The sequence below is a fragment of the Juglans microcarpa x Juglans regia genome, chromosome 8D (genome assembly GCF_004785595.1).
Source record: "Juglans microcarpa x Juglans regia isolate MS1-56 chromosome 8D, Jm3101_v1.0, whole genome shotgun sequence".
Lineage (NCBI taxonomy): Eukaryota > Viridiplantae > Streptophyta > Magnoliopsida > Fagales > Juglandaceae > Juglans > Juglans microcarpa x Juglans regia.
The window spans coordinates 4304425-4323077 of NC_054608.1; the positions used below are offsets into that span (position 1 = coordinate 4304425).

An 18653-nucleotide genomic window follows, 5' to 3' on the forward strand; every position below is an offset into this window, starting at 1 on the left:
TATTTCCATTTGTTGATAAAGTTGGGGATAGACCCCATACATCAAAAATATTAATTCAAGAGGCATTTGAGAAAATGATCTAGAAGGTGAAAAAGGAAGGCGATGACTTTTCCATTGTTGACAAGCGGAGCAAACCCCAGGATTTTTATTGGTTGAAACTGGGAGAGAAAATTTGGAGATGAGTTGGCGGACAGTAGCATATGAGGGATGGCCCATGCGACAATGCCAAACTTCAAGAGGAGTGCGTTGACAAAGATTGGTCTAAGCATTGAAAGAACGCAATGGTGATGTAGGAAAAGAGTATAAGCCATCCTTAGTGTTGCCGCGTAGAAGAGTTGTCCCCGAAGCTTCGTCCTTTACCAAAAAATAAGATGAATGAAACTCAATGAACACATTATTCTCATGGGTATATTGACTTACGAAAGTAAATTTTTCTGAATGGTGGGAACATGTAAAAGATTAGATAATGAGAAGGACCGAGAAGGAGTTGCCAAAGTAGTAGAACCAATGTGTTTGATATGCAAACATGTTCCATCGCCTACTTGTATTTGATCACTACCAGTATATAGTTCAGCATGGATGGTGAGATTTTGAAGGTCATGTGTCAAATGATTTGTTGAGCCAGTGTCAAGATACCAGTTTGCATCTGGTGCAGGGGATGGCACAGTCAAATATGCTGCCATGTTTGGAGAAGGTCCTTGAAAGGCTTGATCAAACCGATGGTAACATTGGATTGCCGTATGTCCAGTTTTGTTACACACCTGACAAGTTGGTCGAGGATTACTAGACTGGAAATTTCCTGGTGATTGAAAATGATTACCTCGCCCATGGTTGTTGCGGCCACGACCCCGAGAGTAGCTTTGATTCAAGCTGAAGGGTGGTTGAGAGGAACCTTGATGTTGATGCTGTTTACCACCTCGAAACCGAGAGTCTTGCTTGGTTGCAACATTAACTGAACCAACTGTGGTATCGAGTGTGGAATGATGTTGCTCGAGTCTCAATTCAAAGTTAAGTAAATGACTAAACATTTCTTCAATGGGCATTTGATCGATGCGAGTGGAAATAGAGGTGACTATAGCATCATATGTGGCATCGAGACCCCCAAGAAGATAAGCTGTGAATTCTTGGTTGAGGAGAGGCTGACCAATTGCTGCTAAGGTATCTGCAAACAACTTCATTTTCTGAAAATACTTAGAGATAGGCAAGTTACATTTCTTGGTTGTTGCCATGCATTGGCGAGTTTGTATGGCACGTACGATTGAGTGAGCAGAGAACATTTTCTCTAGTGATAACCACACTTCTCTTGAGGTGGTGAGACCAACCATTTGTGCAAGGATGCCTTCAGACAGGGAAGACACCAGGGTGCTAAGTACTGCTTGGTCTTGAAGATACCAGGTGGTGAACTTGGGGTTTGGGATTTCTGTTGCTGCACCAGATGATCCCGCATTAGGATTGACAATGGTGATAGGTGGTGATAGATCGGTTCCATCCACAAAACCAAACAAGCGTTGTCCACGCAAGTAAGGGACGACTTGGGTTTTCCATAGTAGGTAATTGTCCTTGGTTAATTTAACTGTTACTAGGCTTTGGATGTTCATTGGGTTGACAAACATGGAGGATGAAGAGGCCATTAGAGAGAAGTTTGACAGAGGTCACGGTGACGCTCTGATACCATAAAACATAAACAAACTTATAGATCAAATCTAACCTGCATTGTATGACAAGATATTACAAATATATAGAGGATGTGCAACACTGCTAGCAGCAGAAATATGGCAAACGTCTAGCCTAGGATCACGCACAGGATCACGCACATAATATATACACAAGAGCAGAATTACAGGGATGTTATAAAACATGTTTGCAGCCGCTATCACAGCAACGGTTAAGACCGAGAATCACGTTGCCCGCTGTCATTGGAAATTTTCTTAATAAAAGATGAGTAATGATAGATGGAGGGCTTGTTTGTTTTCGTGAGAAGAGGTGAAATTAGTTGAGATTAGAGTTAGAAGTTGAATAAAATATTGTTAAAATATATTTTTAATATTATTGTTATTTTGAGATTAGAAAAAGTTAAATTGTTTATTTTAATTTGTGTGAAAATTTAAGAAAATTGTAATGATTAGATGAGATGAGATAAGTTGAGAGGACTTGTGAGTAGAGCGTGAAAGTTTTGTATATTCCTTTTGAAAAAAACGAGATTCACTATTAAAAAGTGAGGGTTTTTTTTATTATTATTTTTATTATTTTTATATATTGGTCCCAAATTTGCCCAATTTTTAAAAAAGAAATATGCGAAACTTCCAAATCTTAAGGCCCCAATGAAACTATTAATTGTATCAATGTTATAAAAAATGGAAGGTTTTTCCAATTGATGTCAAAACACTATGATAGGGTTAAGGGTAGCTTCAAGTTTTTATAAAGTTGAATGACAATAGAGAGGATAGCCATCACAGCAGCATACATATGGATTATACTGATAAAATACATTGCCAACTCCCTTACATGACATCGGTCTTTTTCTTCTGGATCCATATTTGAGTATCATATAATACCTTGGAAGTTTCAAATTTGAGGGAAAATTTACCATTGGGTTTAGGAGAGGCCGAAGACAAAATTAGAAGCTGAACCATTTGGGTAGCTTGACAAACTTTACTAGTTTGATTGTTAGACTGCACTCAGCTTAGCTAAGTTCAGTTCAGATTTAGAGCTTTTTTGACATTCAAATATCCAATTCTCAAATCACTAAACTCATCTCAATTCAAAACTTCTTTACACGTGGACCCACAACCTTTTCCAACTCAACACCTTTTTACATGTGGAATTTACAATCTTTTTCAACTTTCCATAAATACATCTAAACTTATCTTAACATCCAAATACATCTAAATTCATCTTAGGTGGGCTTCACAAAACCCACTTCACAATTTCAACTCATTACTATTCATAGAGATCTCAACTCTGCTCAACATCAGATAAGCTAAACCAGACACCAAAAAAAAAAAAAAAGAAAAAAAAAACATAGGAGAGGTTGAACTGTTTATCTGTTTATCATGTTCCGGCTCTCAATCTTCAAAACATTTTCTTCTAACGAGCTTATGATTTTTGGATACCATTATGATGTATTAGAAATTAGAATCAGATTTCAGGAAGAAAGAAAAATCTGTTTTTTTATTCCATAATGCTCCCACATGAGCGTCTACTACCACCCATTCACTGCTCAAATGAACTAAAAAATAAATGGGAGGTTAACATTATCCATGATAAAAGAGATTATTGGCTTCATAATATCTAAACCAAATGAGATAAGAAAGTAGAAAATAAGGACTGCATAATGGGGCTGCTGGGATTATACCAGCATGGAGATTAGGATCATATTACTTTCCATTCTTTTCAGATGGGAACAATTTTAGCTCTTTTCATGCTCCATGCATTAAGACTTGAAATTCTAACACTCTGAGTTCCATTGTTGAATACATATAGGTGGCCTTCTTTATCAATAGCCAATTTTGGATAAACTCTGGCAGTGATGCAAGCTCTCCCATCCGTGTCAAAGTTTTCAACAACTGAATGGTCTATCTGAATAAAAAAGGATAAAAACCAGACACAACGTATAAGATAATGTTAACTAAGAATACCAGACACAAGGTATCCTGAGAATACCCGAGAATACCTCACTACTATTCATTATTTTTTTTATTATTTTTACCTACTTTTTACTACTATTCAATATTCTATCATTACTTTTTCATTACTATTCACAGAATACCTCACTACCCAAATGTAATCCCCCAAACACCCTCCCCAACACAAGCACACAGAAGTCTTAGTTCTGCTTGTCTTCAAAGAAGAAAGTTCATATAATATGAAGAGAAAATATAACAATTTATACATTATCTGCTAAGAAATTCACCAAACCAGAGAGTTTATATGTTACTCTATATAAGACTCTCAATAACATAAAATATCCATGCCATCATTCATAGAACTTAGTGCCAGCTTTCCTTGAAAGACAAAGTGAAAACAAATCTGGATTATTTTCTTCTTATAGCGTGATATTGAATATAAGCAAGTGAAGAATAAACTGCTAATTAACAACATACCAAGCTTCTTAATGATATTTTCCTTTCCCGATGATCCAAATTGATAAATACTCCATAGGTGGTTTTGTCGTCAGTCTCTTCCCTCAAAGAAGACCTGTTGAAGTTGTTACTTTCATATCCATGCAGCTAAGAGTTAAAATTTCAAATGATAGTTAATCAGAATCCCATCACTACACACGAGCACAAGATATTTGTCCTGCCTTCTAAAGATGCGAAAGAAGACTGCAGTTTGTTCTGTCAAGTCCCTAGAAGCCAAAGCCAACAAACCAAATGGCCCAACTTTGCCTGTAAGAGAATGCCCCCTTTGGACAGAGCACTTGAGGATCAACCCAATTCGGGTCTATAAACTCAGTTTCATTCAGATTGGGCAGATCGAAAGAAACTTCCACATCGGCCTTCTATGGAAAAAAGAATGGAGTCTGTTATGTATGGTGTGAGCATAATCAATAGAATTTTTCAAACGAAAAACTCCTTAAAGTACGACATCAGCTTGTGCACTAACCGACATCATAAATACAATAAATGATGGGGAAAAATCAGTAGCCTGTGAAGCTGTAATCCCTGAAACTTCGAAAGCTGAACCACCCTTGAGCTCCGTATCATTGAAAGCCACTTTATTAGTTCGTAGTTTCTCTAGTTCTTTGATTGGCCACTACACTAACTATTTGTCCAGTTCTACTAAGCAAAACGCTTCTAGGAAATGCCTAAAAAACAAGAAGGATGGTTGTAGTCATGTAATTGAACACTTTTGCCTGCCTGGTAGAAAGCTTTATGACAAAGATCGAGTTTGCTAGATGGCCGTTATTTTGATTAATCACTTCTGTTATAAAGTACCAACCGATCGAAATACTTTTGAACGTTGCCGTCTCATGGCAGGCATGAAGTCATTTTTCATTGCTAGATTAGCTTGACAGTTTGTTAGGCTAGAAGATGGCCTGATCTGCCAAGAGGAAAGACTACTGAGACAAACCAACCAAGTTTTTTGATTTCCATGAAGTATGTCTATTTAAAGTCACCTGACAATCCAAAGAAAACTTAACACACTTATGAGCCTAGGATTAGTTAATTGTACAATTGGAACCTTAGAACTTCTATCTCCTAAACAAAGCTGGATTGACTCACTACTTTTCTATACTCAATCAAGAGTACTCGTTTGGATTCGAAACTCACATCAACTCATTTCATTTCATTATTACAACTTTCTCAAATTCTCACACAAAATATAATAAACAATTCAATTTTTTTAAATTTTAAAATAATAATAATATTAAAAATAATATTCTAATAATATTTTATTCAACTCATATAAAGTTATCTCAAATCCAAATAATATTATAATTCTATCATTTGCTGGAGTTGAATTCAAAAAACTCAAACTTAGATTACCTGAATCCCGACCCATCCTCTTCCAATGGCATTTAATTCAGTATCAGACTTGCTCACCCAGGCCTACAATATCCTCCTTTTCTTGGCACTGTCATGGAATGTTTTGGAAGCATAAAATTTCCCATTATTATTGGGCGTGTTTCAAGTTGTTTGTTTTGTGTAATTTTCCAAAATGTAGCAGTCATGACCACTGAAGCTTGCCTTGAGCACATGCTAGCTAAATTCATTTCGAACAGAGGTATCAAGTCCTGTTCTACTATTGACACTAACAGGATAACAATCAGGACACTCCCATATACCAGTTTTTGAATATGAGTGGAGCGGACTCTCACTCTTAGTCCAGCTAACAAAGCCTTTGCTTCGATATAGAATTGCCATTCCACTGCCATTTATGAATCCCCCAATGATGACCCTCCATAATCCTTCTGGACCTTTCCAAGCAGTTGTTGGGTCTCTGAAATTACCAGGTTGAATGCCATCAGCAGGAGTCATTAGAGGATTATAGGGCGATTTCACCCATTCTCTCGGCAGTGGGTCAGAGAGATTCTTGGGGACTGCCAAGTTTTGGACTTGGCGGTTTTCTAGGTTGATCCCAGTGTACAAAATGACTGGTATTTCTCCAGGAAGGAGTGTAGTTGAGCCCGACCAACAGTCATTGTTGTCATAAGGCTCCGAGGGGTTAAGTGCAAGCTCAAGCTGAATCCAATCAACGAGATTATATGATACTGAATGACCCCATGAGATATAGAACGCCTTAGTAGCGTGTGGATTGTATTGATAAAACAGGTGGTAAACTCCCTTGTGGTCCTGTAGTAAGATGATTGATTTTAGTAAGACAGTGTTAAAAGGTCTAGTGGGCTGCCGCAATAAAAAATTAAATAAAAATATTACAAAATTGAAAAATTATTTGAATATAGTTTTTTAATATTATTTTTGTTTATAAAATTTGAAAAAATTGTATTGTGTTTTATGTTTTGTTTGAAAGTTTGAGAAAGTTGTAATGAGATAATGGGGTAATGATAAAATTAAAGATTTGAAATTGAAAAATGTTTTATGTTTTAGTGATATTTGAGAAAGAAATTAGAGAATAACTTTAGACAGGTCGGTCTAATAATCCTCAAGTAGACTCTCCATTTTAATTTTGATGTGCTTGCACCCAACGTGAAAACTTGCACCCACATAACCATCCCCTCCCCTCTTCCCCCTCCCCATCTCATCCTCTCGCATGAAAGCCGCCACCGCCGTCGTCACTACCACCGCCGTTGCAGACCCTACGTCAAAACCCACGGAACCCGCCGAAATCCTCTCCCCCTTTCCCCCCTCCCCTCCTCTCGCATGAAACCCACCCCCAATCATTTCCCAGATCTCGAATTGCTGCAGCCATTTTGACCGAAGTTCTTCTTGGGTGCATCTTTGCCTTCTTTCATTTGTCCAGTTTTTCTTTCTTCTTTTTCCAGTTAAATTCTCTGAGTTAGAGGAGTTGGCCATATTTTTTACCATGGGGTTTCTTAAAATGTGGGTTTGATTTTTATAGTATGAAAAATCTCATGCATACAGACGAGATTTTCCTGGATGCTACAAGTGAGATTACCTAAAGTATTAAAATTGAATGAACAATCAAGTTTTTTTTTCTCTGTTTGTGTGTCGAGATCGAACTAGTGTGGCTTGCAAATAACCACCAGGCGAGACGCCCATGGTGACTCCAGATGGGAGATGGGCGATAGAGAAAAAAAAAAGACCACGAGGAGATGGGCAACGGGAACGACGGGGAGATGGGTTCACTTTGTCCAAATTGGCGTTGGGTTCACTGCGACTGTGAGGAGAAGATGTTGTTCGAAAGCTTTTATTTGGGCTCGAAAACAATTTATGAAGGGATGAAGAAAAGATTTAAGAGGAAATTCAGTGTAATGAGCTTATTATAGTTTCTTTGGAATTGTTGATATGGTGCACATTTATTGTTGGTTGTTTATGCCTAAGCAACAAATGGACCACTCAAAAACGGAACTCAAGAAATTATGATAAGTTTTGAGATGAGTTAAGATCATTTCCAAACATTGACCTAAATTGTCCAAAGTTTTACACCGTGCATTCTCTACTATCAAAATTGATACATTATAATCTCAAACTATCAAAATTTGACACTTTGCACTTTAATTCAATTATGGTTGATGAAATGAATGAAAAATAATTGTCATGGCACCAATCTTCATAGTTAAGGGTAAATTTGGATGTTAAGAGTATCTCAGTTCATCTGTGAATAGTAATGAAATAATTTATGAATAATAGTAAAATATTTGTGAATAATTTGTGAAATTTAATTTATCGTAAAAATATATATAGCAAGTCAATTGGGTTATGGACTCATCTAACCCATGACCTGAATAACCTAAAATGACCTGAGTAGCTATTTTATTATGCTCAATCATATCCCTGTTTAAGCTGAGTCGTTTGTCCATTTTTTTTTTCAACGAGAAAAGAAAGTTCATGAATATCTTAAACATGAATCTAGCTTGAGGAAAAAAAAAAGGGATAAACAATGTATCATAACAAAAGGAAAATTGGGAAACATACCATTAGGATCTGTGTACCAACCGCAGCCATTGTCCAAGTTACAGGAACAAAGAACCATGTCAACAACAAAAACAATACAACAGAAAGAAGAATAAAATGCATGCATATAGGGATCAACAAAGAGATAAAGACAGAAACAAAAGAGAAGGTTTTGCGGACAGACAAACCATTCATCCAGTTTTCAAGAGGCTGGAAGTGGTAAGTCGTCCTGTAAGGCTGCTCTTGATCATCTGTTGAAAGTGGCTGAAGATTCCTATAAGCTGGGTGATGAGAAGCTTTCACTTCAACTCTATAGCCAACTAGCAAAATGCATAAACCAACTCCCCAAAGAACTCCTCTATCCATGATCAGATCCAGAGCTTGATGATGATGACTATATATCTTCCTGTCCTGGAAAATTAGTCCCAAGTCTTTTCATAGCTATATATCAGAATAGGAAAGAAGAAAAATCAATGTGTCCTAACTTTGAACATTGGGCTAAAGACTGATTAGTCAAGACTTATTGGAAGATTCTAATGTACGCAAGAAAATGTTACAATAATTGAGTCATGGGCCAAAGACTATTCAATCATTCAATGAGCAAAACAGAAAAAAACTTGGTGCTATGTGAAAATGGAAGCTTTTCACATCCAGTATGCTAAAAAATAATTGGTGTTTTGATTTTTTTTTTTTTTTGAAGTTACAATCGGTATCATTATAAGTGATGTGTTACTACACTGACTTCTGTATAGTAAAACTCAAAAAATAATCATTTTTTACTCCTTTCAACTCAGCATCATGATCATCCCATCATGCATAATGCATTGATGTAGAGAGTCATTTCTTGATCGAACCAAGAAATTACATACTCTCATTCTAATCCTATTCCATGACATTTTGGATGCAGCAAAGAAAGGGGTGGAGAATAGTACAGGGACGTGTTGGGCTGCTGCATGTTGCATGCAACAAAACAATACCCAAAGTAGGTGGATAATGAACAAAAAAAAAAAAAAAAAAGACAAAGTAGTAGTAAAAGAATCAAGATGGTCTAATGTTGTTCCATCCAATCTCATTTCCCATATTAATTTTAGGAAACAGATTTTTTTAATTGTTTAATCAAATTAAATGGTTTAATCTTAAATAGAATAAATCTATATAGAGAAGTGCTAATTCTATAAATAAATATTATAAAAGTAAATTTATAAATTGATGTGATTAATGTAAAATATTTACATTTACTTTAGAATAAAATAAGTTTTAAAAAATATTTTCTATCTGAATATGCCAAATATATCTTGATGTCTAAATCTGTTACATCAATTTACATAAAAAAAAAAAAATATTGTTATTTTAATAATTTTAAAGAATATAATGGATTTGTGTCTTGTGATAATTTTCTTAGAAGTCGGTCAAAATATCCTTTAACAAAGGGGTAATATTAGCATTTTGTCAAAAGTAATGCTACTTATTATTTTAATTTTTACAATTCTCTCATTATTTTATGATATAATATCATATTTTATTTATAAATTATCATCTAATACTAGATCATGGAATGAGAGAGAATCATAAAAAAAAGAGAAAAGATATTTGTCGTAAATTATATAATTACAACGTAAAAAAAATAAAAAAAATATATAATCTACGTAAAAAAAAATTAAACTTTTAATAATTGGTACAAATATTTTTTAAAATATTCACGTATTTCATGATTCCACCTAAAATTACTCATTAAAAAAAAAAATTACAAACTTTTCAACTGGGTTAGTGACGGTGGAGAGAGAGAGAGAGAGAGAGAGCGCTCAGCATCACACGGTCTTCCCACATAGTTCGATTATTCCTCCCAACTTCAACGTACGCACCCTCTCCGTCGCTCATTTCCTCCTCGATTTCTTCCTAGCCGAAGTACAGAGTTATACCACGCATAAAACCTTTAGAGGGAGGTGGAGAGAGAGAGAGAGAGAGGAGGTTCCCGAGAGGTAAAAGGTAGGACCTTGTTGGTCTCTGAAGAAGAGATGGCATGGAGGCGCCTCATCACTCAGGTTTCTTGAATCCTTGCGCGGCTCGGAAATCCTAATGTTTTTTTTTTTTTTCGTTTTCCGTATAGTTCCGAAACTATTCGTTTGACTGGGTTATCCATAATCAAACCCCTTTTGGGGGATTTGCAAAACCCTAATTCCGATATAGTTTTTCCGTTTGTTAAAACGAGTCTTCTAATTAATATTTATTGTTTTAGATCGCTTTTTATGATTGCACCATCTGAACATATGTCTGTTGCAGTATGTGGGTCTTTTTTAAATCGAGTCCTGGTGTGTTTTGTTTAACTAGGAATCTAATCGAGTCCTTGTGTATTTGATTCGGGAGCTCTATGTTCTCGTTAAGTGCTCGGAATACGTAGGAAATTGAAACATTCATTTTTTAAATCCCTGTTTTTAAAAAATTTTGCTGGATTTCATAGGAACTGAACAGTGGGTTAGCTGAAATCTCTGGCTGCTTGAATGCCAAGATGAATCTGTTATTATTATTTTTTTTTTGGGTGGGTGGGTGGGTGGGTGGGTGGGGGGGGGGGGGTGACATCTTTTAGTTAAATTGGAATGTTTTTCATCACTAATCGTGTTCAGTATATGATTTACTTGGCTTTACAGCTGAAGGTTCGTTACATGTATGAAGATTTTAGCTTTTTGCAGCAGTCTTATAAGCCTTTAAGTTACATTGCGAGTTTTTTGCTTGTTGTCATTGAATTTCTCAATTCTCTTGTAGTATTACTTTTTTTTAGTAAGTAAACGATTGTATTAATAGAATAGGCATAGCCCAAGTACACAAGATGGTATACAAGAGGAAACACCTATCTAGGATGGAGAAAAAGAAACAAGAAAATCATGAAGGTCTAAACCATTAAAATCTATTGCTATGGCCCATAGGAATAACGTTCTAACAAAAAAAAGATCTAAGATCCTCAAATGAATGCTCATTGTCTTCGAACGTCCTGTCATTTCGCTCCTGCCATAAGCACCATAGAATACTAATAGGAACCATCTTCCTCACAACTTTGATTTGTGGAATACCTCCTAGATTTGTCCAACAAGTCTAGAGCGCCTCCACTGTTGCGGGCATAACCCACGCTAACTCTAATCTGCTGAAAACCTCAACCCATAACGCTCTAGCAACATCACAATGCAGTAGAAGATGATCCACAGTTTCACTGCTCTTCTTGCACATATAGCACCAGTCTATTATGATCACCCCATGTCTTCGCAAACTCTCCGTCATCAAGATCTTTCCCAGTGAAGCTGTCCATGCAAAGAAGAGTTGGCCTAGGGCAGCGGACTTGGGTTGAGCTGCAGACATCCTGGATTTGATTCTTCACTAACAGTTGGCCTAGATTATGTTACCTTTCAAAAAAAAAAGAGTTGGCCTAGAGTATATTACCTTTCAAAAAAAGGAGGGCCTAGATTATATATAAGACATTTCTAGCTGGTTGTGTATCCGGGGCTTATTCGATAGGGGTGGGTCCTAAATGCCCTGCCTTTGGTGAGATCCCAGGTCCTAAAAAGAAGTGTTACCACAAAATTTTGTTTTTACCTCTTTAATGGTGAAAAGACTTGCTATAGTGTTAAAGTAGAATCCCAGGGGAAAATTTTTCATCTCTCTCTCTCCCCACCCGTTTGCATATATAAACATGTGTCTAAAAGAGGACTTGTATTGCTATTGGTTGCTGGAGTTGAGATTAGTTTGCTCGTGTACTAGCAGTTTTTCTTTGTCAGGCTGTTTATATTACCTAGATGCTCGCTCAATTTTATATGCTGTCTATCTCTCTGTCGTTTAATGACATAGATATGGGTTTTCTGGATGTCAGTTCCAGAATCTAATCACTAGGACACAGCTATATAGTGTCTCCTTGTTAACGAATACCAACATATGGTTTCATACATCTACTCATGTACCTGTGTACTTGGGCTATGTCTTTTATTCTTTCCGATAAAATTATCGATTCCTTATTAAAGCATGATATAATTCTGCACTATTTGCTGAATTCTAGTGAATTCTTTCTGTTGGTCTTCATGTAAAGTGTCGAAATCTATTAAACTTGATATTCTTTGTTTGCAACAGGTTTCAAGGCACCAATCTGAGTTGGGACAAGTTAAGAATTTGTTTGTGAGAACTTATTTCCCTGTCAATAAGTTTGGACGTGGTGGAGGTTTGTGCACCTTTTATATCGTAATGTTTTTTTTTCCCAAATATACATGCAAATACGAGTTTGCATGTGTTAAGAAATTCTGTTATTGATTGCGAAGTAGCTTTGCTGTAGTCAATATGTCTTTTTGAGGTTTCAACAAGAAGAGTACATAAACGTTTTAACCTAAAATAAGACCCTTCTTTTCCATATTGTTGGCCTTGTTAAGATAAATTCAACATCTTAAGAGGATGCCATTTGAAAGGAAAAGTTGCCAAGTCCCACAATAACTGTTATTAAATAATACTCAAAGAACACAAGTGGAAAAGGGATTTTACTTTTCAAATAAAGTAAGGGTTAATTGGGTCCATTGATTTTGTAAAAAGGATAATATTTTTGGCATCTTAAAACGGAATAGAATACCCAAAATATTGGAACTAGTATTTCATCTATTGCCAAGAAAAAAATGGAGCATTTTTCTTCGAAGGAGTCAAGCCTATTTTCTACAGTTAGGTTTTTAGTAGTTGATGAAATCTTCTGATCGTTTCTTTTATGTGCAGGGAATAGGTTTTTAAGTGCTCAAGAGAGGTATCAGTCTAGCTATGTTGGTAGTCTGGCTCGCAGGGTACGTGATGTAGATGAAGCTAGCGAGGTTGCGCATCTTAAAGAACTTTACCATAGAAATGATCCTGAAGCAGTAATAAGACTATTTGAAAGTCAACCATCTTTACATTCTAACCCTTCGGCACTTTCCGAATATGTTAAAGCATTGGTCAAGGTTGATCGGTTGAATGAAAGTGAGTTACTCAAGACATTGCAGAGAGGTAGGTATAGGAATAGAGTTGCTCCTTTCCTTGTAATGACTTCTACCCTCCTTTTTCTGTGCTGTATTTCCTTTTAATGTTGTTTTGTTAACCCGATGGCCTTATTTATCCGGATGGTAAATTTAAATATCATTATGTGTGGCTGCCTGTCCTTTCTACTGTAGAAAACATATTCATTCATGGTTTGAGGAGATTCTGAGTTATGTTAGTTTTAGGAAAATAAGGATGCTGTTGTAATGATTTACATTTGTCTTGTAGATAAACGAATATAAGATCAAATTGTGTATGGTTTATTCTTCCCCCATTCTGCAGTGGCAGAAAGCAGTGCAGAAATGAAGATATCTTCTTAGAAGCTCATGTTTCTTCTTGAAAGCCCATGGGGTTTATGGTACTCCTTGGGCCTATGCATGCATTGCTTGAACATGAGTGGTGCTCTAATCTAAAACTTAGTTTTAGACTCCTTATCCTTCTATATCTCAACAGATTCTAATGAGTTCTGATAGGTTACCATTCCTTAGATTAGGTGTTCTTTGTATATCCCTAGTGTACTTGGGTTGTGCCCCTAGCACTTTTTCAGTAATATGTAGCTCACCATTCTCACCCTTGTTTGTCTGTCTTGTGCTTTTGAACTGATGAGCAAAACACATCTTTAAATTTGCAGGCATTGCAAACAAAGGTAAGGAGGAAGAAAGTATTGGCGGTCTTTCAGCTTTTAGGAATGTGGGAAAAGCTACCAAAGATGGTATTCTTGGAACTGCAAGTGCTCCTATTCATATGGTAGCTACTGAAGGAGGGCAATTCAAAGAGCAGTTGTGGCGTACAATTCGCACTATCGCACTTGCCTTTCTCTTGATATCTGGTGCAGGAGCACTCATTGAGGATAGGGGAATCAGTAAAGGTATTACTATGTCTTGATACTACAGGTGCTTCTCCATGTTAAAAATTTGTTGAAAATATTTTTTTTTTCTTGTTTCCACTTTTCAGGGCTTGGCCTACATGAAGAAGTGCAACCTAGCTTGGAATCTAATACAAAATTCAACGATGTAAAAGGGGTTGATGAGGCAAAGGCTGAGCTTGAAGAAATTGTTCACTATCTCCGAGACCCCAAGGTTAAATGCATTATTTTACCATTTGTATTAATTGCCTCTCTTTTCTCTTTATATCTGCATTTTTTTGGGTGATGTTACTTCAGTACATGTGCGCATTTGTGTTGGAGATGAACTTCATGCTAGGATGGTATGAAATACATGTTGGCCATGCAAGTTGTTCACTATATGCTCCTTTTTCCAATTTAATCGTTTACCAAAAAATGATTTTTTTTTTTTCCATTTTATCTGTGTACCTGGATTGCACCAACGCTAGTCGATTAATAGTTTTTCGCTCCTTGAAAAGTGTTGGTAACTGAGTCCATGCGATATAAATCTCATTACATTGCACTCATAGTCAAGTATTTTTTAGGATTTCAAAAGTAGTCCCTTCTTCCTATGCTTTTATAATTCAGTAAGTGCGATTCTGTTGCTTATTCAGTATCACATGTCCTGAATGACCTTTGGAACCTAATATTTTCTAGCCTAATTTTGCTGTTCTTATTCCACAATGACTACCAATTTACATTTTCTTCAACTTGGGTATCTTGTGGCCCTTGTTTATATCTGCAATGTATTTTTTTTGTATTGTAACTTATAAAAAAAATGTATTTTTTTGTATTTTAAATTATTTTCTTGTGCCAGCGCTTTACTCGTTTAGGTGGCAAGCTCCCAAAAGGTGTTTTGCTTGTTGGCCCACCTGGCACTGGCAAAACGATGTTAGCTAGAGCTATAGCTGGAGAAGCTGGGGTACCTTTCTTCTCCTGTAGTGGCAGTGAGTTTGAAGAAATGTTTGTTGGTGTTGGAGCTCGAAGAGTAAGGGATCTTTTTTCTGCTGCAAAGAAGCGGTCACCTTGCATAATATTCATCGATGAGATAGATGCCATAGGAGGAAGTCGTAACCCAAAGGACCAGCAGTACATGAAAATGACTTTGAATCAGTTGCTTGTTGAACTGGATGGCTTCAAACAAAATGAGGGAATTATAGTGATTGCTGCCACTAATTTCCCGGAGTCATTAGATAAGGCATTGGTGAGACCTGGACGTTTTGATCGTCACATTGTTGTTCCTAATCCAGATGTTGAAGGACGAAGGCAGATTATGGAATCCCACATGTCAAAGGTATTCTTTTTTCACACTTGAAGGAATTTAAGATATCTATTCTTGAAGACTAAGCTTGGTTGGCATTGATAAGCAGTCCTGTTTTGTCGTGGTCTTTTGTTGTCACCATGTCTATGCAAACCCAAATCAACTTCCTCTATTAGTGGAAGGAGTTGGGTGGGAGGTGAAAGAAATGAGGAACAACAGCTTTATCCCTCCGGTTCTCGTATTGGTAGATCTGGAGGGTGAGGAGACATGTTTGTTGAGAAATTCAGTATCCGTCCCATTTTTCTTATTCCCTTCTAAGTTCAATCTTATCCTTCTCTGTTCTTTTGCACACTTTTGAACATGGTCTAATTCTTTTTAGTCCTCTTAGAAATTTGGGCTGGACAAGAAATTGATAAGCACACGCCCACATGAAATTGTATTCTGTTACTCACATTTACTTGCTTGGGACGACCATATAATATTTGGTGTCATGGTAAGTTTTTTAGCCTCTATTATACTGAAAAAAGAAGTTTTTTTGACCCTATGATATCCTAATCTTTGTGATGAGACCTCTGGACTAGGTTTTGATGGCACTCAAAAATGTTTTTTTCAAGTACTAAATTTCAATAAAAAGCGCAAAAGGCACAATCCAGGTATACAAGATGCATACAAGAATATGCCACAAAATGTAATGGGAAGCCATTTCCCTCTTGTAAGTTGCCAACTAGTCCAACTGTTTTGTCTTGTTTTATTATAACTTAATTGGTTAAAAGGTTTTTGCTGCACCAGAAGAATTACGTGTATAGCGTTTGAAAATGCCTATCAAACCAGTGGCAGTCACATTGGCATGTCTAACCCACTTATATCATTATGTTACCTAGGCAAAAATGAAGTGGCAGCAGCAGGTAAAGGCTTTCCAGCAAGTTAATCTTATGATCCATTCACCACAACAAGAGGGTAGATTTATGAATCTCTACGGAGGAGCCCCCCTTCAATACTTTTGATAGTAGCATTATCTATATTCTCAGGAGTTAGATATATGATATAAAATGGCATCCTCAATTTTTGTTGGATGCCACAGAGGCATCTGGTTCTTCTTTATGACAAATATTCCAAACTAGTAGTAATTCAAATTTATAATAAGTTTTCAATTTTGCTTCTTTTGCAGGTTCTCAAGGCAGACGATGTTGATTTGATGATTATTGCTAGGGGAACTCCCGGGTTCTCAGGTGCTGATCTGGCAAACTTGGTCAACATTGCTGCTCTAAAGGCTGCTATGGATGGTGCTAAAGCAGTGAGCATGGCTGATCTAGAGTATGCAAAGGACAAGATTATGATGGGAAGTGAACGCAAATCTGCTGTGATATCTGATGAATCACGAAGGCTGACAGCTTTCCATGAGGGAGGCCATGCCCTCGTAGCTATCCATACCGATGGGGCTCTTCCAGTTCACAAGGCAACAATAGTTCCCCGTGGGATGTCGCTTGGCATGGTTGCCCAATTGCCCGATAAGGATGAGACAAGCATCTCTCTTAAGCAGATGCTTGCCCGACTTGATGTTTGCATGGGAGGACGGGTTGCAGAAGAGCTCATATTTGGAGAAAGTGAAGTTACTTCTGGTGCATCTTCGGACCTCCAGCAAGCAACTTCACTCGCAAGAGCAATGGTTACAAAGTATGGTATGAGCAAAGAAGTTGGGCTTGTTTCTCACAATTATGATGACAATGGGAAGAGCATGAGCACGGAGACTAGGCTCCTTATCGAGAAAGAAGTGAAGAACTTTTTGGAAAGGGCTTACAACAATGCGAAAACCATTCTTACCACCCATAGCAAGGAGCTTCATGCACTTGCTAGTGCCTTGCTTGAGCATGAGACACTTTCGGGAAGTCAGATTAAGGCTTTGCTTGCCCAAGTCAACTCTCAGCTGCAGCAGCAGCAGCAACAACAACAAATGGTTACGACACAGAGTAGTACCTCACAGTCCAACCCAGTGCCGCCCTCACCACCCAATCCAGCTGCATCTGCTGCTGCAGCGGCAGCTGCAGCCGCTGCTGCCGCAACTGCCGCAGCCAAGTCTAAGGGCATTGCTCCCGTGGGATCATAGCATGACGGAAGTTGAGTCTCTGATCCTTTGCCAAGTGCCTAATTGTCAGATTCAATGTGCATATAGTAATTAACTTACCAGCCTTCCGGGGAGTACTGTAGTCTGTTTGGTGCACCGTGAGGTTTTATTCTTGTATCACTGTGACTCAAATTGACTGAATACTATTGAAGGAATCAATTGGGAGTGAGTCTAGGAGTTATGATTAAGAAGACGACTGGAAGTAATCTGCTGTTTTTGTTTTTCCAAAATAATATTTCTTCTTGTTTTTGTTCTCATTGCATATTATACAATTAATAATGATAATCCCTTTTCTTGAGACTAAGGTCCAGTTTGGATACACAAAATTATATCATCTCATTTCATTTTAATATTACAACTTTTTCGAATTCCTATACAAAATATAATACACAATTTAATTTTTTAAAAATAATTTAATTTTTTTAAATTTCAAAAGAAAAATAAAACTAAAAAGTTATATTTTAAAAATATTTTATTTAATTTTCAATAAAACATATCATTTTATTTGAACCACGTAACGAAGCGAGGCCTAATATTAGAGCTCTTTTTCTGTTTTGCTCGCCATGTTTGTCGTTTTTACTTCTAGCTTTCGCTACATGAATACAAGTTTGAAGAGGTTATGGTCAACATAAGAATTTTTATTTTTATTTTTTATGATGAGAAATTTCGAAAATCATGCAAGTACAACTGTACAACGTGCCTTTTATATGGTTAAATAATGTAAATTATTGTTTTTTACCAATGGAACATAGCTTTTTAAGAAATCGTATTTGAATTTTAGATCTAAGAGAACATATATTCAGATCAAGACTATTACTATTAGGGTTAAAGATAATCGTTTTGTAGTGAGTAGTAAAATTTCATATATACCATTCACATCATTTAAATTATGAGTGAAAACAAATGGGATCGGCAAGGTTTCAATGCCAAATTGACGCCGCATCAACATCATTGGGTGATACTCAAAACTAATCGAAACTGGTCGATTGGGGGAGAGTAAAATGATAGTCTCGGTCTTGACATGCATCGGTGCGGTTCTTCGATCTACTGTTGACGTCTATGTGATCGAGGAGGGAAGCCGCGTCATCTGCCATGAGTTTGGGAAGAAGAGTTGCAAAGGAGAAAACAGAAGAGTGAGGAAGAAGAAGAAAATGGAGGATGCTTATTAATTCCATTAATTGTTTTTTCTTCTGTTTCCAAGCCCTAAAACAACGTTGTTTCATTCATTCAAGTGAAATGACATCGTTTTTGTATAGGTATAAAAAAAAAATAGGAAAATCGATGTTGGCTAGTTCAGCGGTTTATCCCTGGTTCGAACTG

General features: G+C 36.8%; 2 protein-coding genes across 2 annotated transcripts; one reads left to right on the forward strand and one right to left on the reverse strand.

Moving 5' to 3' along the window:
- Positions 1–3393: 3393 nt before the first annotated feature.
- LOC121242137 (beta-fructofuranosidase, cell wall isozyme) lies at positions 3394–8405 on the reverse strand. The gene is given in 8 exon segments (XM_041140043.1): positions 3394–3579; positions 4104–4204; positions 4269–4411; positions 4413–4498; positions 4648–4770; positions 4772–4807; positions 5490–6296; positions 8061–8405. Coding segments are annotated over 8 exon segments (1827 nt in total).
- A 1420-nt stretch (positions 8406–9825) lies between these two features.
- On the forward strand, positions 9826–17583 carry LOC121243335 (ATP-dependent zinc metalloprotease FTSH 4, mitochondrial). The gene is made up of 7 exons (XM_041141443.1): positions 9826–10081; positions 12150–12237; positions 12774–13037; positions 13699–13935; positions 14022–14146; positions 14768–15244; positions 16380–17583. The coding sequence occupies exons 1-7, from the start codon at positions 10055–10057 to the stop codon at positions 17313–17315; spliced, it is 2154 nt and encodes a 717-aa protein (XP_040997377.1). The 5' UTR covers positions 9826–10054; the 3' UTR covers positions 17316–17583.
- Positions 17584–18653: the final 1070 nt, after the last annotated feature.

What these genes read in the sequence shown, in the direction of transcription:
- LOC121243335 (XM_041141443.1), top strand. Translation starts at nt 10,055, where the DNA reads ATGGCATGGAGGCGCCTCATCACTCAG. An exon ending in GGATAGGGGAATCAGTAAAG is followed by an intron (nt 13,936 to 14,021) that starts GTATTACTATGT and finishes TCCACTTTTCAG; the next exon opens with GGCTTGGCCTACATGAAGAA. An exon ending in TGGAATCCCACATGTCAAAG is followed by an intron (nt 15,245 to 16,379) that starts GTATTCTTTTTT and finishes CTTCTTTTGCAG; the next exon opens with GTTCTCAAGGCAGACGATGT.